This window comes from Aulostomus chinensis, chromosome 6 (assembly GCF_037954235.1).
Source record: "Aulostomus chinensis isolate RoL2024-O1b breed Wild chromosome 6, RoL_Achi_v1.0, whole genome shotgun sequence".
In the NCBI taxonomy this organism is placed as follows: Eukaryota; Metazoa; Chordata; class Actinopteri; order Syngnathiformes; family Aulostomidae; genus Aulostomus; species Aulostomus chinensis.
In genome coordinates this window covers 6,865,003-6,883,954 of record NC_141325.1, presented here as the reverse complement: position 1 = coordinate 6,883,954, position 18,952 = coordinate 6,865,003, and the positions used below count along the sequence as shown (strand labels likewise).

Genomic DNA, 18,952 nt, shown 5'->3' with positions numbered 1-18,952 from the left:
AAGGATAGGGCCAAGGACAGAGCCCTGGGGAACACCAGAGGAGAGGGGGAGGGATCGGATGTGAAAGATTTTAACTGAATGAATTGAGTTTTTGTATACGGTTAAATTGTAAAGATTTCCAGGATTCTTAGCAGCAGCAACCACATAAACTTTGGCATTTTCTATAGAACACTGAAACTCAATATTGGACCAGATGTTGAGGGATGAGTCTAAAAATATTTAACAGAAAATGTCATTTATTACAAAATGATGCATCAACAACTATTTACAGGACATAAATATGAAGAAACTAATAAACAACGTGCAATTGAAAGGAGTGTAAAAACAGTGCAGTGTCAGACGTGTCATGGCAAGGAGGTGGGTGCCTGTGTTGCTGGTATGGTCCTTCCTTCAACTGGAGACTGCGCTGAAGAGAACAAGATACAACACCCCCAACTGCTCCTGATGAGTAGGTGGGATCCTCCATCATCAGTATGTGAATGCAGTAATGATATAAAACACTCTGAGTACTACCAAGATAAAAAAAAGTGGTATATACAGCCCATTTAATTACATGTTTGCTTCACCCCTTCCTGTCCTATTGCAGCAATATCTTCCCAAACATTCCATTTAGCTCCATCATAGTGAGGTGCCTTTCCAGGCCTGCCAGATTTGTCTCCATGGAGTCCCAAGAACTGAAGCAGCAATGAAGAAGAACACCAAGATAAGGCCCTTGGCCAGTGACTGAGAGTACGGCTCACCTGGAGACAATGGGGGTAAAATCAGTCAGTAATACATTCTCACACTTCTCTCTCTCAATTTTTGCAGAAATGTTTCACAGATTTTGGATTTTTGTTTTTGTGTTATTGTACTATGAATAAATTAAAATGGGTTGTCAAAAATGTGTTCCGCGTAACCATGTTAAACAGGACAGATGCTGCAGTATGGAAACCACGGGTGGCACGGCAGAGTGGCTGTCTACTAATATGAAGGTTACTGGTTCCATCCCCAGGACTCATTGTTGGAGTGTCCTTGAGCAAGTTCTGGAACCTCTGATTCCTCCCGATGCTGTCAGTGTGTGAATTTGTTAGCAAGTTGGCTCCTTTAAAGCCACCAATGTAAGAATGTGTACGAATGTGTAACTGGGCATGTGTTAATGATCGTTAGACTAGAACAGCACTATAAAAATCCAGTCCAGTTGTCATTTAACCCACACTTCCAACTATTCAACCGTCAAGTATCAGCAACTGTTAATGTTGCCATTCGACCTTATACAAATTTAAAATGATTTACATTTTCTGCTCTTAAAGAAAAAGACGCACTTTGCTGCACCAAAGGTCCTAAGAGGAATCAGAGTGGTGAGAGATTTAAGTCTTACCTGTGTAATACCTGGTGATAGGGAAGGCGAGCTCAGGCCAACATATATCATTCCTGCTACATTCATACTCCGTGAAGTTGATCTGGAACCTGCCAAACAAAAAGAACCACAGCAGCGGTCAGGACACACCTGCATGAGTTATTTATCTGGTTTAAGGGGGACTCTTGCTGTTCGAGACAGCACCTGGTTTTTGGTGATCCGGTGTTGACAGGAATGTCAATAAATGTGACGGAGGAGGTGATCGGAAACATCTGAGTCTTCGTTGGATCCACACACGGAGAGGTATCGCCTCCTTCACACTCCAGTGCCCATGAGGACAAACTGTAGCTAAAAATGACCCGAAGGAGGGCACAGTCACAAGAAGCTGACTCACAATAATTACAATACAATTCATAAGAATTACAACCTGAGGAATAGACTGCACATTTGATGTGACATGTATTACATTTGTATACACACCTGACTTGAAAATCATGGATATTTCTTTGGGGCTGCCCTTCGATCATACCAGTGACTAAACTCCATACGTAGATGTGAAGATGAGATGGAATCTCACTGCAAAGGCTGTTCATGTCCTCCATTGGTGTGCTGGCGTTCACAACTAAAACGTGTCGTTAAGAAGCAGAAGAAGCAGAGATTTTAGAAAATAATGTAGAATTTGCAATTTTTTTTGTTCAAATAAAAGGAGAGAAAATTGCCTACTTACAACTTATGTTCAGCCAGTCTGCCATGATGAGAGAATCTGGGTTTCCGCTCCTTGCAACATATGTAGCTCGAATCAAAGTGTCCTGGAGAGAAGATATAGTCTCCCTGAAGGAGACAAAACTTTATATTTGACATCATCACCTTGTCAATATGTACATTAGACATAAATTCCTGCTGTGCGACTCACCTCAGGAGATCACACTGAGTCAGATTCTGTAGGCCAAGGGGTAGCAGACATCCTGATGTTGAATTCTCACCAAACAGAACTGGTTTCCTCTCAGCAGTGGAACAGAGCCCATAACCCACTTTGAAGAGAACCAGAAAAGTGTGTTGAGTTAACTTAATATAATCCAGTGTTGACTTGCGTGCTTAGAAGCTACTGTTCAGGATTTACCTGGTTTCCAGAGATAAACCGACGCCCTCTGCACTATATCTGTGCCATTTTCCGAAGTATTTGCAATTCCAGCAATAACAGGCTTTCCCACCTGATAGCCTGTCATGTCAGATATTTACATGTTAACCACTATAACAGGTTTTCATATAAAATTCACATTCAAAGCTTTTGGCATTACAACTCTCACCTGGGTTCCCTGAGTTGGGCTCACCCATGAAGTCTCCATTGAGAAACACGGCAGAGTACCGTGTCTTTAACACCCCTGGGAAGTAGACAGAAAAAAATACAATGAGCCTTAAAATAATCAAACATATTCATTTATTGTGAAGGGTAACCAGTACTCACTACTGTCATTTAAAGGGACAGTCCCAACTGAGTGTGTCAGTGTGATATTAGTGATGCCATTTCCTTTCCAGTAGAATTTGTAATCCAGAGCCAAGGTCACATTCTCACATACTTGTCCCACATCTTTAGAGAGGAGGAAAAGACATTAACAAGATTCCACATTGTAATTATAGCAACTGCAATGGCTTGTTTATAATCTCCATACTTGAAGGTGCAACTGTATCTGCAATGAACGGACTCAAGTCAACAACCGCTTCCTCAGTTACATTCACTGTGACATCACCTGGAGAGAAAAGACAAAAGGAAGACTGTTGTAAAATAGCACCAAAATGTAAGAGGATGATGAGCTAAGCAGAGAAGACATACCTCCCTGCCCGTCTTTCACTTGAATGCTTAAATCTGCAGGTAGGTTCTGCAAAGGTGGTCCAGTTGGACAAGACTGGAGCAGAGTTTCACACTCGACCTTAAAGTTTTCCAAAAATGCTACTGGAGCATTATTGATACAGCGTCCAAGAGCAATCTGTGGAACCACAATATTAGACGCATTAGATGTTACTGATGTGACATAAAAAATGATTATTGTTGCTATTTGAATACTGCAGAAGTAACCTGGGGAATGGTAAAATACTGATCACTCCATGTCAATATGGGACTTCCTTGTCTGTAAGTATTGACTGGCACTGGTGCTGACAACATGGGTCTTTGGAAGGACGGGCCAGGCTTTGGTTTACTGAGTAAGTGAAATGACAAAAGACAACTCATGAATTAAGGTAATTAATGAATAACACCGCATCAAAAATCATACCTTCAGTCATTCCTCACATTTTCTCTCCCTGGTAGAAGAGTCCAAGGTAAGGGTTGTTTTCAAGTGGGGACGTGACACACAAAAACGGAAACCAATCTGGGGCGTTTTCTGATTTCTGCACAGAGCATTGATAGTCTGGTTCTGGAGAGACTTGTCCCCCAAAGGGCCCCGGGAGGCAGTGGTGCTCAAAGAGCTTCAAATCTTCACTGGAACAGTCCTGTTCAATGAAACAGACAAATATATTGTTGGTTAATACAGTGGCGGACTTACTTATCTTCTTTAATGAACAATGCAGATACCTTATCACAGCAGCAGCGTATGTCACATTCTTTAAGAGTGAGGTCACAGGGACAAGAGCCCAGCGGTTGGTACACTTGATTTGGGATGATTGTTTTATTATCTAAAAATGGAAATTAGATGAATATTTAGTGGAAATGGCTATCGCTACTTTGTGGAACTCCACTTTTATGATACATAAGAGTCCCCATAGAGTTACCAGATCCTGTGTTCGTAGGAGACAGAAATGCATAAATCTTGGCCTGGATCAGAAGTGACGCTTGAGGTGAGTCGCCCACACAGGCCGACACCTGAAGTGTCTCCAGAACACAAAGTGGTTGTGGACAGCAGTCTGCCTCTGTTTCATTAACCCCACACAGGTGCAGACTCGTGTTCAGTCTCAGCTGAACTCGAAGTGTAGTCTGGAATGAAGAGAAAGAGGAGAGGAGCTCGATGTAAATAATTTATTGAATCAAAGCAGCATCATTCATGGGAGTGTTGAAAATTACAGCTCAGAGAGGAGCTTCCAACCTTTTCAACCTGTTGCGTTGTGAGAGCCCACCGTGTCACCTCAGCTTTACACGATGAAGGGCCAATGCTTCCTATCAGATAAAACACAGCAGCAATCGTCACCAAATCTCTAAACATATATCTAATGAACCAGCACTTGAAAACATTTCAGAAAATTATCTGGCCACGTTCTGATTTCATCAAGCAAAAAAATCCTTGGAACAAAAATGAGGACATGAGAACCATGCTGTTGGCATGCTGGAATGTCTTGGTTACCTGTTGTGTTGGATGGAGACACTGTCCGCACATGGAGGGTGATGTCCGACGTGTTTCCAAACAAAAGTCCCGTGACCGTCGGTCCAGTTGTGATGAGGAAGGACGGCTGGAAAACTGTTAGATAATACCGTGATATCTTTGGTGCTTCCCTGCGTACAACTCACATACATGAAGCTGGCGCTGGTTTTACATGGGTAGTTAGCTTGATTAGCATTAGAGCTTCACTCATTTGCAACTTACCAACAATGTTTTGGGTGCCGGCTAAAGAAATGAACACGAGAAAATATATCAAATGTCTTGAATAAGATGAAGAAACCAATTCACCGACCATGTTAGCCATTTAGTTTAGTTACATTTAGGAGGGCGACATGTTTGTAAACTCTTCAGGATGTCTTGGCAACGCAGCTTGTGGGAACCAAAGACGTCAATTTGCAATGAGACCGACCCACAGCGACCTCACCTGGCCGGGAGGTAGTACAGACGAGTGCACTCGAGCCGCCTGATTAGATTCACTCGGTGTCATTGTTAGACACTGACTGATTTTACATGGTTTTATTATTTCAAACTCCTATGATTTCCCCTCGTTTAATGTTACCTGGTGTTATTATCTTTAAATTGTTTAAGTAAAATCAATCTCAACTTCTTCCTCTAGGTGGCAGCAGGTCAAGTCTGAGTTGATCACTTTAACCAATAGTAGAGGTAGAATTAATCACATGACTCACGTGTAACGTGTGTGGGACAGCGACGGAGGTCTGCCCGGTGGAATTAACACAGCAATGTTGTCCGTCGAAGAGGTGATGACGAGTCTTCAAGGCTGTGGCATCAGGGAGAATCCAGCATCCAAACATGTCACCCGAACACTCGGACTCTTCCTTGAGAAACTCTCAGAATCCTCCAGGTTTGTATCTTCAAGCATGACTGAAAACTTCACGTTCTCTCCTGTAAAATTATTGCTTTCGCTTTACTTCCTACTTCCACCCATTGAATGTTTTACACGAGCAGAAGCAGTGTTAAAAGATGGAAGGAGCGCTGTCTGGAGGAGGCGCTCCAGCTGCTGAGGAAGGTGCCTGACTCCGAGCTTCGTGGTCTGGAGGGAGATCAGCTCCAGCTTCTGGTCAGGCTCCTCATCTCCCTGCAGCTGCAGATGGTCCACATCTCCATGGCCTGTCGAAAGTTGGACCAGGTCACCTCTCCGGCATTTCTCTAAGACTGTCACGTTTCTAGTAGCAGGGCATCTCATTTAAGACTGTTGTTTGATTGCAGATGTTGCAACATCTGGCAAAGGTGGACCATCAGCTGGTTTACAGAGAGACCCAAGTCTGTTTGTACTCTGTCATTGATACTGCACAGGTATAGATTACTTCCCTAAGGGACACCAGCACTACACACACACACACACACACACACACAAAGACACTGCAGATAACTTTGACCTTGTCTTCTTTGTAGACCTTAGCCTTGGAGGATCTTCAGAGAGGTTGGTGTTGACTGAAGACAGCATGCTAATCCAGGTTATCAGTGACTGTACCCATGAAGTAGTTATTTTTTTCTTGTACTCTTACAGCCTGTATGTTCCTGGAAGACAGCGCTGTTGGTCGAGAAGTGTGGCGACACTTGCACCCGCTTTTTTTAAATAAGGTGTCTGAGTTATTCCCTCTCGTTCTGCAACAAGAATCCCTGCGAGATGGACCACTGTGCTACATCACCGTCAAGGTAACGTTTCAGAGCCCTGGAGTAGTCATAGACTGAGAGAACAGATCATGTTCCATTAATTTACTTAATTTTAGACCACAAGATATAACTTCCATCCATCCATTTTCTACCGCTTATCCTGTTAAGGGTCAGGGGGGCTGGAGCCTATCCCAGCAGCTTTGAGCGTGAGGCGGGGTTCACCCTGGACAGGTCACCATTCCATCACAGGACCAACACATAGAGACAGACAACCATTCACACTCACAGTCACACCTACGGTCAATTTAGAGTATCAATCAGCCTCGTCCCCTCTTGATGTCTTTGGACTGTGAGGGGAACCCAGAGTACCTGGACAGAACCCACGCAGGCACAGGGGTTAGACCAGAAAGATCCCGTGCCCGAGCCAGGGCTCAAACCCAGAACCTCCTTACTGTGAGGCGACAGTTCTGACCACTGCACCACCGTGCCGCCCAAGATATAACTTGTTCCGTCAACTGAATTAATTTGTCCCCCTCAAGGTAAGAATTATTCCCCCATTATTTCTTGGGAGCATAAGAGATAACTTGTTGGCTGTAGGTGTGCCTCCAGATCTTTCAACTATTGTCCAGTGAAGTGGCTCCTGCCGTGTGGGACAAGGACAGCAGGAGCCCGGCGGTGCAGAAGGTCCTGCAGGCGCTCATGGACATCATCCTTGGACAGGTTTTGTTGTTTTTTTTTTGCTGGTCCAGAATAACTTATTGAACCATCAGTATCTGTTTGTTGTTTTTTCATCGCGTCAGTCAGGCTCTCCTGTCTTGCAGAGCCTCAACCGGGACACTCGTCTTCTGGCGGGCACTGCTGTTGCCATGCTGATTAACACGGCACCAGAGAGCAGAGCTGGAGGAAACGCAGCCTGGAGTCTCTTACAAGTCTCTCATGCAGGTCTGGAACTCATCAGGAGCAAAATACAACCCATTATGTGCTTATAAAGAGATGTTACATTAGCACCTAGTGACACAAATACTGCTGTTGTTGTCTCAGAATCCTGGCTGCTGACTGTTGGTGGTCTCCAGGTGACGTGCAGCCACACAGGGAGGGACGGCGTGGACCGGCTGGCTCTGAGCAGGGGTCTGCTCACCTGCTGCCAACCCACCATTCTGCTCAGTTCACATCCAGCTGCCACTGAAGTACATAGAACACATTTTTTCTGATTCAGACACCAGGATGAGAAATATCAGTCAATATCATATCCAATCAGTGCTCAGGGTTCACGTATCAGGAAATTAAAGATTATATCGACATGGTTGCTTGGTGAATATCAAACTCCTCATGTTTGTCTTTGCAGAGGCGCTTGTTGCTGGAGGGCTTGTTTCCTCTGGTCAGATCTCTGTGTGAGGAGAAGCTGGACTGTCACTGCTTTGCCTTCGAAGGTGAGTTAATAGCAAGGCTGTTGATTCTTGTGCTTCATTTAATAAATTACCGGTGTGCTAAAGAGCTCGTTCACGCTTGGTTTGAACCTGTGTTGGGTCTGTTACAGTGTTAACGCTGTGGCTGAGGAAGGTCAGAGAGTGTCTGGCTGATGTGTGGAGGATGACGGGCGTCCGTCTGCTGTCTGACAACAGCACCCTGCGGCAGAAGCTCATTGATGTCATCTGGAGCAATGCTGAAAGCCCAGTAAGTTCAATTTCTTTAGGATATATTTATTTTAATATTTAAGTGTTTAATACCTATTTTTAAACTAAATTTCCTTTTTAATAGTAATTAAGTTGATAATTATTGAACTTGAATTTGCAAAATCAAATTGTTGTCATTCAAGAAAAGCTAAACAATGCATTTGATTCAGTATATACTCAATATTTGTGCCCAGGAGTTGAAATTACTAGCCATATGATATCATGGATTCAATGACCTGTTGCCAAATGTGCCTGGGCAGGTGGAGGGCGTGTCGGAGTTTGTGCGCAGTGCCTTTCGTCTGCTGCTGGACCTCTATCAGATGGACTGTGAGCACTTTGGTGTCACAACAAAGAGTTTTTATCTGACCCTGCTGAAGCGAGTACTCAAACTCCCGTGGGAATCCAAAACCAAATATCATCGCCTTTGTGCCTTGCTGCCGTATCTGGGAAGCAATATGGTGAGGATTCCTGGTTATTACAGTGTTACGGGTCGTATTTTTGTGATCTAATTAAAGAGTCTTTAACGAATCAGGTTCTGGATCAATGTGCTGAATTACCGGATCATCTCCTGAGGTGCCTGTCAAACAATTACCTGTCACCATGTGGATCGGAGCTCTACAAGACTCTGATCCAGCAGCAGAGGAGAGAGCTCTGCAGCGGCTCTCCACACTCGGCTCCCCTCACTGAGTCAGACCTGGCAGATCAGTGGGCGCAGCGTTGGCGGCCTGTCCTTCTAGAGGCGCTGACCTCTGATGTAACTCTCCTCCAGAACAACAGTTCCACACATTTACTACCTTCCACCTTTCAAGTCTTTCCCTCCGCTGTGGAGCCTCTGCTGGCCTCTCTGGACCCAATCACCCCCGGCCACCTCTGTGCCTGGGCCTGCGTCATGAGCTCCTATCGCACAACGACTGGAGCTTCGCCCTGGGCACTGCAGGGTAGCTCCACCCTTCAAACCCTCCGGCTGGCTCTAGGATCTGCAGATGACAAAATTCGTCTTGCTGCTCTCAACCTCCTCTGTTGCAGCCCAAAGACCAAAGATGCTCCCAGTGTGCAGGAGCTGTCAGTAATGAGGACCTTTATTCCTCAAAACCTCAACTGTGAGTCCTCGCCTTTTCGCCAACATTTTCAGGCAGGAGTGAAGAGATTTTTGGTGCGTATCAGAGACGGCTGCTTGGTGCAAATCAGAGGACAAAAGGGAAGGAAGGAAGACGCCACCTTCATGGATCACAGTCAGGAAATACTGGACCAGGGAATAGGTGAGTCGGTGGTGATGATGATGATACATTCACAGCAAAATCTCTTTTACTAGATATGTAACATTGTATATTGTGTCCCCTAAACATCATATGTCTTTGTCATCAACCCATGAATACGCTTAAAAGTCGTTCCCTCCCTGGAATTCTCCTAGGTTTCGTGGACTGGCTGAGTCAGCTCCCCTACTGCTACCTGGCTCCTGGACACTGCTATCAGAGGAAGAAGACTGTGCTGCTGCTGCTGTCCGCCGTGTTGGAGACCTGCACAGATACCTGGAGCCCTGACAGAAGGAAGGGACAACCGCCAGGTCCGTTAATGGGAGAATATATTATCTGATTGAAGTATTCATTGCTCTGCTTATTTCCAGTGCAGGGAATCAGTTCAGATGTTTTTGCATTAATCACAACAATAAGAGATTAACTGAAACGATCAGAAATCTGCATACAAGGGTCACGATATATTGTAATACGACACTTTGATAATTGCGATACTCATTTATGTAAAATTCCCTTTAAAAATTGATGACGGGGACCGGAATATTTTTGGAATATTGTAGTATTCTGAAGAAATGGCAATATATTGTCGAGATATCGGTGGAATAAATGAATGAAATCTGGTTAGAGGTTAATGTTAACATTTCAACTTAGACGACTCCTAAATCAGAAAGTCTATTTGCAAAGTCTGGAGTAAAAAATTCGGAGGGGATAATTATGAATGTTCACTTTTAAACATTTGCTGTATTTTTGTTTTGTGGGGTTTTGATGAGTTCTCAGTCATTGTAGTAATCGCTCTCTCTGCAGTGAACGTGGGCTCTCTCATTAGCCAGGCCAGGCGAAGAGGACAGTGGGATTTCTTCTCCAGGACCAACCAGCTGGTCCTCATCAGCTGTTTAGAAGATTCTACAAATGAAGTAAAGCTGATTTATCATTTTCTCCACAGGTGAAGTCTGTGAGATGTTTTTTGTTAAACTACTGTTTTCTTCTACAGATTCGAGAGCTCTCAGCAGGGTTGTTGTCAAGGTTTTTCCCACCCAGTTTCCCAGGTGATATCGCTGCTGTGCTGCTCACACGAGCCAAGCATCTGCTGCGTAGTCCTCGTGTTCAGGAGGCTCAGATGGGAGCGCTGATGATGAAGGTCCTCCTTCAGAAGTGAGTCTGCAGCTTACAGGAGTCACATCTGCTTTCCGTGTGATGGACGAGCAGTTCTCAGTTGTTCTTTCTTCAGATCACCAGAGCAGCCTGAGGAATGTGGGCTGAACAGTGGCAGAAGAGACACAAAGACCTCCAGCTTTATTAGCTACCTTGTGCAGGAGCTGCAGGAGCACTACCTCGCAGCTGAGACTGACATGATGCTCGCTGCCAGAACCGCACCAATACACGGTGAGTCTACAACACCGGCAACTCCCGCAATGATGATGAAACCTGGAAAAGTCTTCAAACGTTCTCTTGAATGATGTTTTAGGCGTTCTTAGTGCCCTGCAAAGATGTTTGCTCGACGTTCCCAGCAGACTCTCTGATACACTCGGTCGCTCTCTGACTGCTGAAGTTCTGGACCTGCTGGACAAGATCTCGCAGCTCCTGCTGGGTGTGCTGCACGGACGCCGGGAAACTGCTGCAGCTGACATGAGTAGTTGAAAAAAATATCTGCAGAAGAAGAATGAAATATTTCTGATCTATGACTGCCAACATGTTCTGCAACAGTCTGCTCTGTTCAATCTTAGATGCCCCTCCTTCTTTTTGTGACATGGGCAACGCCATCAGCTCCCTGATAGCCCAAACTTCAGGAGGCCCCCAAGAGGAGGAAGAGGAGTGTGTCCTTCTGTCTGAAGAACACAGCCTTGTTCTCACTTGCTGCTGGGTTTCTCTTAAGGTACAACACAACTCTGGTGGCAAATCAACAATCCACTGCTTGTTCCTTATGTGCTATTTTTTGCTTTTTCTCATCAGGAAACAGGGATCTTCTTAGGTTCTTTGGTGGAGAGAATTCTCAGTGAATCCAAGAGCCTCCTAGCAAAAGAAGATCTGACAAGAGCGTCGGACATTTTCAAAAGTATTCTTCTTAAATGCCGTCACTGGGTAAGCTGCATAACAATATCTTCAAGTATGCTGTCTGATCATGTGAAGGCACATTTGATTTCCTGTACTTGCTCACCAGGGGGCAGTAGAGGGATGCTGTGTCGGCCTCACCAGGTTCTGTGCGTCCCTGCTAAGCAGTAGTGATCCTGAGTTGAGAGACATTCCAGCTCACATGTTAAAACAAGTGAGTTGTGATTCATGCTCATGCATGTTTTAGATAAATGTATACAGATTTGCCTGACTGCAGGTTCACTTCTGATCTCCTCAGGGTTTACAAGTCCTGCGGTCTCCTAGTTCGACCTCTGTCACCCGGCGGGCCGCTGGGCTGCCAATGCTCATCCTGTGTGTCGTGTCAGCGGAGGAGGCCAGTAAAGCGCGGCCGCTATTGTCCCACAGTGTGCAAACTTTACTGGAGACAGCCAGAACTCCTCTGCCTGAGAGCTGGGACCAGACGCTGGACCTCCCTCAGGTGCAACAAAACAACAACAGCCATGATCATATATGTCTGCTGGTAGTGTGTAACAGCCAGCTCTCCTCTACAGGTGTGTGCGGTTCACACTCTGCAGGCTCTGGTGCGTGGCTCAGGGCTGGGTGCCGCTGTTCTTCAGTTTGCGCCTGCCATCGCGATCTTGTCACTCACGCTGCTCAGTTCTCCCTGCTGGGCCATGAGGAATGCAGCGCTGCAGCTTTACAGTGAGACTCATGCACATTCACAGCTTTGGATTCACTCTGTCTGTGTGATTATTAATAAGAATTCACGTCCGTTTTCAGGTTCTCTTTGCTCGCGGATGCTCGGTCAGAGACCAGGCAGTGACGAGGGGAGCACTAAACATGGCATGTCCCCCGCTGCCTTCTTCTTCCACTACTCTGCACTCCAGCCCTTCCTCCTGTCAGAGCTGAGAGGGGCAGCAAGAGACCTTCAGGGTTCACCTGAGGAGGCCAGACTGCACCTCCAGCCTTCCCTCTATCCCATCCTCACTCTGTTGGCCCAGTTACAGCCTGGCGTCCAAGACTCTGCTGAGTAATTTACTTCTCATGAGACTTTGTGGCGCTTCATAAAAGCGGGAGAGCAGACACAGGATTACAAAAAAAGAACAGAGAATTCAAGATAAACCTGCTTTATTATGAGTCAAGCTGAGAAAACAGTTCAGATTACACTGCTAACATCACAGTGACATCATCGGGATTAATTTCTGATAATCAGAAGACATTAAATAACAGTTTAACAGGCTTTTGACCAGTAAACTGACATTTATGTGTAAAGTTAGTGGAGTGTCCTTAAATTGTTATGTTTAATAGCTGTTTTTATGGGTGTTTTTTCCCTGGACAGTGAACCTTTATTTCTGTGAGCACTGGTTAATCAGCTGTCTGTTTACAGCCTTGCAGCTGGATCACATGTAAAGTCATTTCTTTATAGGGAATTTAATTTGATCGAGTGATTGTTTGCTCCTCTTCCAGAACATTGTCAGACTTCCTGCCTCCTTTACTCCAGCTGTCTGCCAGTCCCATTTACAGTGTGAGAGTGATGGCCTCGAAGGCTGTGGTTGCTATGACTCCCCCCTTTGAGTACATGAACATCCTCATAAAACTGACCACTCAGCTGCCCAGCGCACAGGAACGCTGCTGTCACAATCGGCTCCACGGGCAGCTGCTGCAGATCAGAGCAGTTGTAGACTGCCAAGTGCTCGCCACTGACAGGTGAGACCTCACAGAGCTGGTTTATATTATTTTATCATTCATTCACCTGACTTTGAGGTCCTGGTCTGTCTTTGTTCCCAGGAACCCTTCAGAAGACCTGTGCGAGGTGCTGAGCAGGGTGGAGGCCGCACTGTGGCTGGCAACTGAAGCTCAGCGCTGCCCCCTAGTGAGAGCAGCCTACCTGTGTATGGTAGACTCTCTGAGAAGATTCTGCTGCGTCTCGTTCCTGTCAAAGCTGTGCGACACTCTCATGTCTGAGCTTCATGCACCACAAGAAGGGATTCAGGTGAATGATACACATTCATCTCAATGTGTGTGTAAAACAGCAGGGGGAGTTGGAGAGACGACTATGAGGAAGCAGTGATGGTGTATTTACATGACGAACCCTGATGACTCCTGCAAGTTGACCTGTTCATTAGATAATGCCATCCTATTTTCTGTATTTCACAGGTTGGTTTGTCTTCCTTCCATCAACAAGCCATCCAGTTTGTCTGTTCAGACCAGAAGTGGGCATGTCAACTCTGGGAAAACTTTTCTCTAGCCAACCCTGAACTGCGGTTGGCATTGGTCACATGGGTGGCAGGTGGGCGGACCTCGCAGGCAACTGGTTTGAAGGAGCTGATCCAGAGGCCTTTGCTGGTGAGTAATGAGCCGCCTCCTGAGGTTTTCAGAACACAACCATTTCAAAACACCTGTTGAACAATGTTTAGCATCAAACCCAAAATAAGGAAGCAAAGATGAGCCTTGATTTGAAACCATGCGTGCTTGCAAACATGAGTTCTTTTCTCAGCCAAGGAAGGGTGAGTCAGGTATGTATTCTATATCCAGGAGATTTAATTAAAGTCAAGCAGGACACATTTGTCCTTCCATTAATGATAATGCTACAATAATGTCTGTAAACCAAGTGTGATATGATGGGATTGATGATACAGACTGAGATGGGAAGAAATTCTAGACTGTTTGTGTGGCCGAGTCACTTGTTTACAAGTCTTCTTCACTCCCTCAGTCTCCTTCAGCAGGAGTCAAGGACCGAATTCTCATGAATGTTACATAACTTTGCTGGAATGAACGATGTCTCATAAAATATGGCCAACAAAATTAGGTAACAGGATCTGTCTAAAGCTCTCAGTGGCAACAAGTTGCTTGGTTTACCTGGAGGATTGAAGAGAGAAATAGAGCCACCAGCTGCAATTCGCCAGTTCAGTTCTGTTCAAGGAGGTTTCAGGGTCCACAGAGATGAGCAAAGACCAAGTGAGATTCAACACAAAAAATAAGTTCAACAATAATTTAATAAATGAATTATTGTCTGGTCTATCATAGTTATATATTTGCATTCCCAGTGTAATAATAATTGATAATATTATTTGTATCTTCCTCTAAAAAGCATCGGAATGTAAATACTCGACTGAAATTAACCCCAGGTTTATGAAAAGAGATGGAAGAGGAGCTATTCGCTCCCACCCTCTCTGAACATGCTGACTCTGAAGTAGATGTATTCATATCAAACTTTCCCATCTGTCACTGAAATATCTTTGAAATATCTATCTGATGAAAGGATTGCACCACTCCTTCCTCTCCAGGCAAACCTGAGGGAGGCATTGTTGAGCCACACTGCAGAGTACCGTAGGACCTACCTGGCAGCTTTAGTAGCAGCGATGGCTGGAGGGGATTCTCCTCTACCAAAACATTCTCTGCTGTCAGTCTTTCTGGATAACTCTGTTCTGTTTGAGTGCCTGGATTTGTTGCTTGGGGATCTGGAGGGCCAAAAAGCCGGGCCAGAGTTCCGGTCTCAGGCCCTGTATGCTGCGAGCCTGCTGCTTCCTCAGTGGTCAGGTTTTCTACATTTACTTTAACTCTTTTTTTGACTTCAGTATGAATCACATCAAGTGTCTCCTCTGACGTTCTTCTGTCTCTGGCTAAACCAGTTTACAGACTTCAGTGATCCAGCGCTGGTGTTGTGTGTTGGAATCCCATCGGTCTCCAGATGCAGCTGAAGTGCTCAGGATAGCTTGTGCTGAGTCTCTGTGTGTGGCTGGAGTTCCTCTAATGAGCTCCAGCCTGGAAGAACCTGACCGCCTGCCCCCCATCATCATCAAGTACTGAAACATTTCTAATGATAAACTGTATTCTGGGGCTATGAGGCCACTGACAATACGGCATCTGTCTTGTGCAGGTTGATCAACACAGGCCTGTACTTGCTGCAGGATCAAAGCCAGCCGGTGAGGATGCAAGCAGCCTGCTTCGTCTCCATGTTGCAGCATGTCAGACGAGGCAACCAGAGGAGCGTCTACCTGGTCCAGGTTAACCAGGCTCTTCCGCTCCTCCTAGACCTGTTGTTGGAGGAGTACTGGGACACGCCGGGCATCCTGGAGGTGCTGCTGGGTCACCTGCCACAGCCTAACCTCACATTGATGCTGAGACAGGCCTCAGGGACGGGGTGTGTTACTTCACTGATTCCAGACACAAACACAGCAAGCTTGACTGAGTGTTGATTCACTGTTTTTTTGCTGTCAGACTCAGGTGTTCCAGCCTTTATGAGCAGGATGATGCCAACGTGTTTGCAGAGCCCTCGGTGATGTGTGCTTATGTGCTGCCTTACCTGATGCAGCTGGCTGACAGATACTCAGAATCCTCAGAGTTGACACAGAGCCTGAGTGCATGGGCGAAGGAGAATACTGCACAGGTGTTAGACAGCCTGTTGGCGTGCAAAGAGCTCCAGTCAGGTAGCGCATTAACTTATCAGTCTGAATAAAAAAACTCAGTAAATTATTTCTGTGCTGCATTGAGCTTCTGTCTTCCCTCTTTAGCTGAGACGCTGACTCCAGCTTGGCTATCCCTCCTCCTGGACCCCTCATTTCACAGCACCCTGTGTGGCCTGTTAACCAGAGCAGCCTTCCTCCTCCGGCTGATGAAAACTGATGTACAACACATTCCTGATCCTGCAGCCCTGCAGACGAATGTACAGGAAGTGTGTACTCTTCTCAGTCAGAGAGGTATCCACTTTCCTTCTGTGGTAAGGGACGCTGCAGCTGGAGACCAGCTCACTCTGGACGCTCGGTGATTAAAGACATTCGGACGCTGAGGCCAACGGGGGAATATTAGCTGAGGATATTTCAGGAACGTCTACGACATCTACACGTGTTGCCGCAGTGTTGAACAAGTAGTGCAACTGCTGATGCGGCAGTATACTGGCACTTGGCCGGCTGAGTAAGTTATGTAAGTGGCTGCAGTTGAATCCATCATCATCTTAGCTGAAGGGAGAGGAGGCCCATAAGGAATGGAAGGACCATGATCACACAAGAAGTGCTGTTCATCACAACCTCACTCAACCTTTTCGCTAAGGCAACTTGGACATGTTGAATAGAGGTACATGTGAAAGTGAGTGTCATCCAACCCCAGCAGCAGCGGCAGCAGCTGGTTCAGACTGATGCAATGATGCAATGCAACATTATCTGGAGAAAGAGGCAGCTTGCTGCCCGGCAGGGGAATATAGTGTGTCTTTTTAATGCTCCATTAGAGGCCTTCTGCCTGGATAAGTGTCCATTTTCCAACCACATGAGGGCTGAAGATGATTGAGCGAGTCTGACAGAGAGCTGGCGGTTGCTCTGCACCACTGTACAAGGGTCTTACATCACCACTGCCTTTGTCTGAGGCTGGAGGCTTTCACTGTTTAATAAACACAGACAGTCAGGTGCTGTGTTTCTCTATTTTTCTCTCTATCTTTTGAACCAAATGTCCACCATGCTGACCATGTCGTGATAAATCGGAATTATTTTATCTTTAATTTTGAATTTTCTGTGATATGTTTGTGTTAGAATGTTAGTGTTTGAAAAGTGAATGTTTGCCATCCTCCTCAGAGCCGGACGAAAAGTTCCATTTCTGATCTTCAGTGGGGAGCTGAGACCCACAGGGACCAGATGACCTCTAGTTAGCTTAGCACAGTGAATAGTAGTGGATGGGAAGTGTTAGCATACCCTAGTTTAAGTCATGCAATAGATTTGGTTGTGGTATCTTGGTTTGTTCTGAAGTAATTGTCCTCATCCTCCCTTACAAAGTCAGTCATGACGAGTAGCAGCAGTTGCTCTTCTAGTCGCCAACAAATGGTATTATGTAAATGGCTAAAATGTTGAGGTACAGCGTCAAATCACTGTGTTCAGTCTGGAAAGTAGTTCAAGTTTTAGTTAGTTTAAAGTTATATTTAGTGTAGTTTAATATCTCAAAGCAATATTATCATCTATAATTCAAGTTCTGTTAATGTATGCTAACGCTTTCCACTTATGCCAGTCATTGTGCTAAGCTAACTAGCTGGTCTCTGCGGGTCTTGGCGCCCTACTGCAGCCCAGGGGAGAGAAGGGTATCTATCTTTGAGTATGGCTCTGCGGTTGATGGCCAAAATATAAAAGCAGGGTGCTATTTTCTTACTTTAATGTACCACATCAATTATGCATACCTCAACATTGGATAAAGTTTCTATTGTATGTGCATGAAGCTGTGTGACTCTTGAACATCTAGATTATTCAATAGCCGTGACATCAAACCGGGTCATGTTTCACAGGCTCTCGATGTATCTCCCTGTGACTTGTACTAAAATAATACCAGGGGTGTGCAACTTCTTAAAATGTTTGTGCAGAACATGAATGAATACAATGTCAAATCAAACTAGTCAGTGAAAGTTTACATCATCAGTGTTGGACAAACTCAACCCACGAAGCGGTCACCCAGAGTTTGAGCTCATCTAAACTTAGACACCCAAACAATATGTGTGTCATCCTCAATGTTGAACAAAACAAAACTGAACAGTTTTCCTGGTAAAGAATGTAGGTCATGTCAAGAGTCAAACTCGAGCTGTGACTTGAACTACACTCTCCTTCAAGGTAAACACAAGGCCTGTGTGACCTGTCCTTTACAGCTTGTCCCTGAACAAAGACATCGCTGATAAGAGAACAAGTTTCTCTTGCTTCTATCGTGTGTGCAATATTCTCAGACCCTAAACCAGTTTTAAAGAAAAGCTGTGTGTTTACCGGTGGAGAGTCGCGTGTAAAACTGGAAAATGACCATCTGGCTTCATGAGCAACGTTGCTATTGTTCCTATTTGGGTTCTATGCAAGCATGTGTCCTGCTAATGAACTCACCATCTATGGCAACGGGGAACAAGGCTGAATTGGTGCAGCTGCTTTTATTGGGTGTGTGTGTATGTATGTGTGTGAGTGTGTGCGCGCATGAATTGAAACATATGTTGACTGTTTGGGCCTGCGAGGGAGTGTTTTTCCATGGTTGTATCACGAGTATCCAGTGGAGGGTTGAGAAAGGGCAACCTCCTTTTATACCAGTGCAATCGCAATGAACAATAAAGACATTTTTTTGAAGTATTTGAAGAAGTTTACATTTAAAGTATTTTGTGCATTAATAACCAGTTCATCATAACTGAGGTACAGTTTGAAATAACTGCAATATTTATTTCAAGTCTTGTCACCCAACCCTAACAAAAAGACAAGGAAAGAAAAAAACCTGATTCAAATAAAGGGTTGGGGACGATCATTTTTCTTTGCAGAGTTTAAAAACATTCTTAGAATCCATTTTCTGTCAAGGATTTAAAAAAAAAAAAGATCTTATAAAATGTTCGAGTACAACAAAACATGTTGGTATTTTAAAAACCTTGCATTTGTGAATATGAGGTCCAAAAATGTGATATTATTGCAGAAATATTCCAGGTTTTTATCTTGAATCTCTATTTAGGGTTACTGATGCCTGGACATCTCTGTGTTCAGCCTCTGTGAACTTCTAAGGTCTCACCTGGTGCATGCTGGGAAAGCCCCCCCTGCTCCCCTGTAACCCTGAGCGAGCAGAGAGCCAGGCAGATGTTGATGTGTTTGCTCTGGTAATTGCCTGAAACCTGGATAAGCATGTATT

General features: G+C 45.1%; 2 protein-coding genes across 3 annotated transcripts; one reads left to right on the top strand and one right to left on the bottom strand.

Annotated features, from left to right (window-relative positions):
- Window positions 1–229: 229 nt before the first annotated feature.
- tctn2 (tectonic family member 2) lies at window positions 230–5,191 on the bottom strand. The gene is made up of 20 exons (XM_086205208.1): window positions 5,182–5,191; window positions 5,022–5,123; window positions 4,909–4,929; window positions 4,669–4,782; window positions 4,414–4,484; window positions 4,103–4,304; window positions 3,906–4,006; window positions 3,624–3,823; window positions 3,411–3,531; window positions 3,168–3,321; window positions 3,007–3,084; window positions 2,802–2,924; window positions 2,644–2,718; window positions 2,457–2,555; window positions 2,250–2,367; window positions 2,064–2,167; window positions 1,817–1,958; window positions 1,541–1,684; window positions 1,358–1,446; window positions 230–740 (listed from the first exon to the last, which is right to left on the bottom strand). Exons 1-20 carry the CDS (start codon window positions 5,189–5,191, stop codon window positions 619–621), a joined length of 2,190 nt encoding a protein of 729 aa, XP_086061334.1. The 3' UTR covers window positions 230–618.
- A 218-nt stretch (window positions 5,192–5,409) lies between these two features.
- On the top strand, window positions 5,410–18,411 carry LOC147259896 (tRNA (32-2'-O)-methyltransferase regulator THADA). Of its 2 annotated transcripts, XM_086206131.1 has the most exons (31): window positions 5,410–5,566; window positions 5,671–5,851; window positions 5,932–6,018; window positions 6,118–6,145; window positions 6,233–6,381; window positions 6,937–7,059; window positions 7,161–7,281; window positions 7,381–7,526; window positions 7,685–7,769; window positions 7,877–8,013; window positions 8,273–8,470; window positions 8,545–9,271; window positions 9,424–9,576; window positions 10,070–10,179; window positions 10,257–10,417; window positions 10,494–10,648; window positions 10,731–10,895; window positions 10,990–11,138; window positions 11,216–11,344; window positions 11,424–11,528; window positions 11,613–11,813; window positions 11,887–12,037; window positions 12,116–12,365; window positions 12,803–13,042; window positions 13,124–13,328; window positions 13,493–13,681; window positions 14,623–14,870; window positions 14,968–15,138; window positions 15,216–15,479; window positions 15,557–15,765; window positions 15,850–18,411. In XM_086206131.1, exons 1-31 carry the CDS (start codon window positions 5,445–5,447, stop codon window positions 16,101–16,103), a joined length of 5,613 nt encoding a protein of 1,870 aa, XP_086062257.1. In that variant the 5' UTR covers window positions 5,410–5,444; the 3' UTR covers window positions 16,104–18,411. The 2 variants fall into 2 exon arrangements, 1 of the variants encoding a protein (XP_086062257.1); XR_015116431.1 differs by lacking the exons at window positions 14,623–14,870; window positions 15,557–15,765; window positions 15,850–18,411 and having other exon boundaries at window positions 15,216–15,343.
- Window positions 18,412–18,952: the final 541 nt, after the last annotated feature.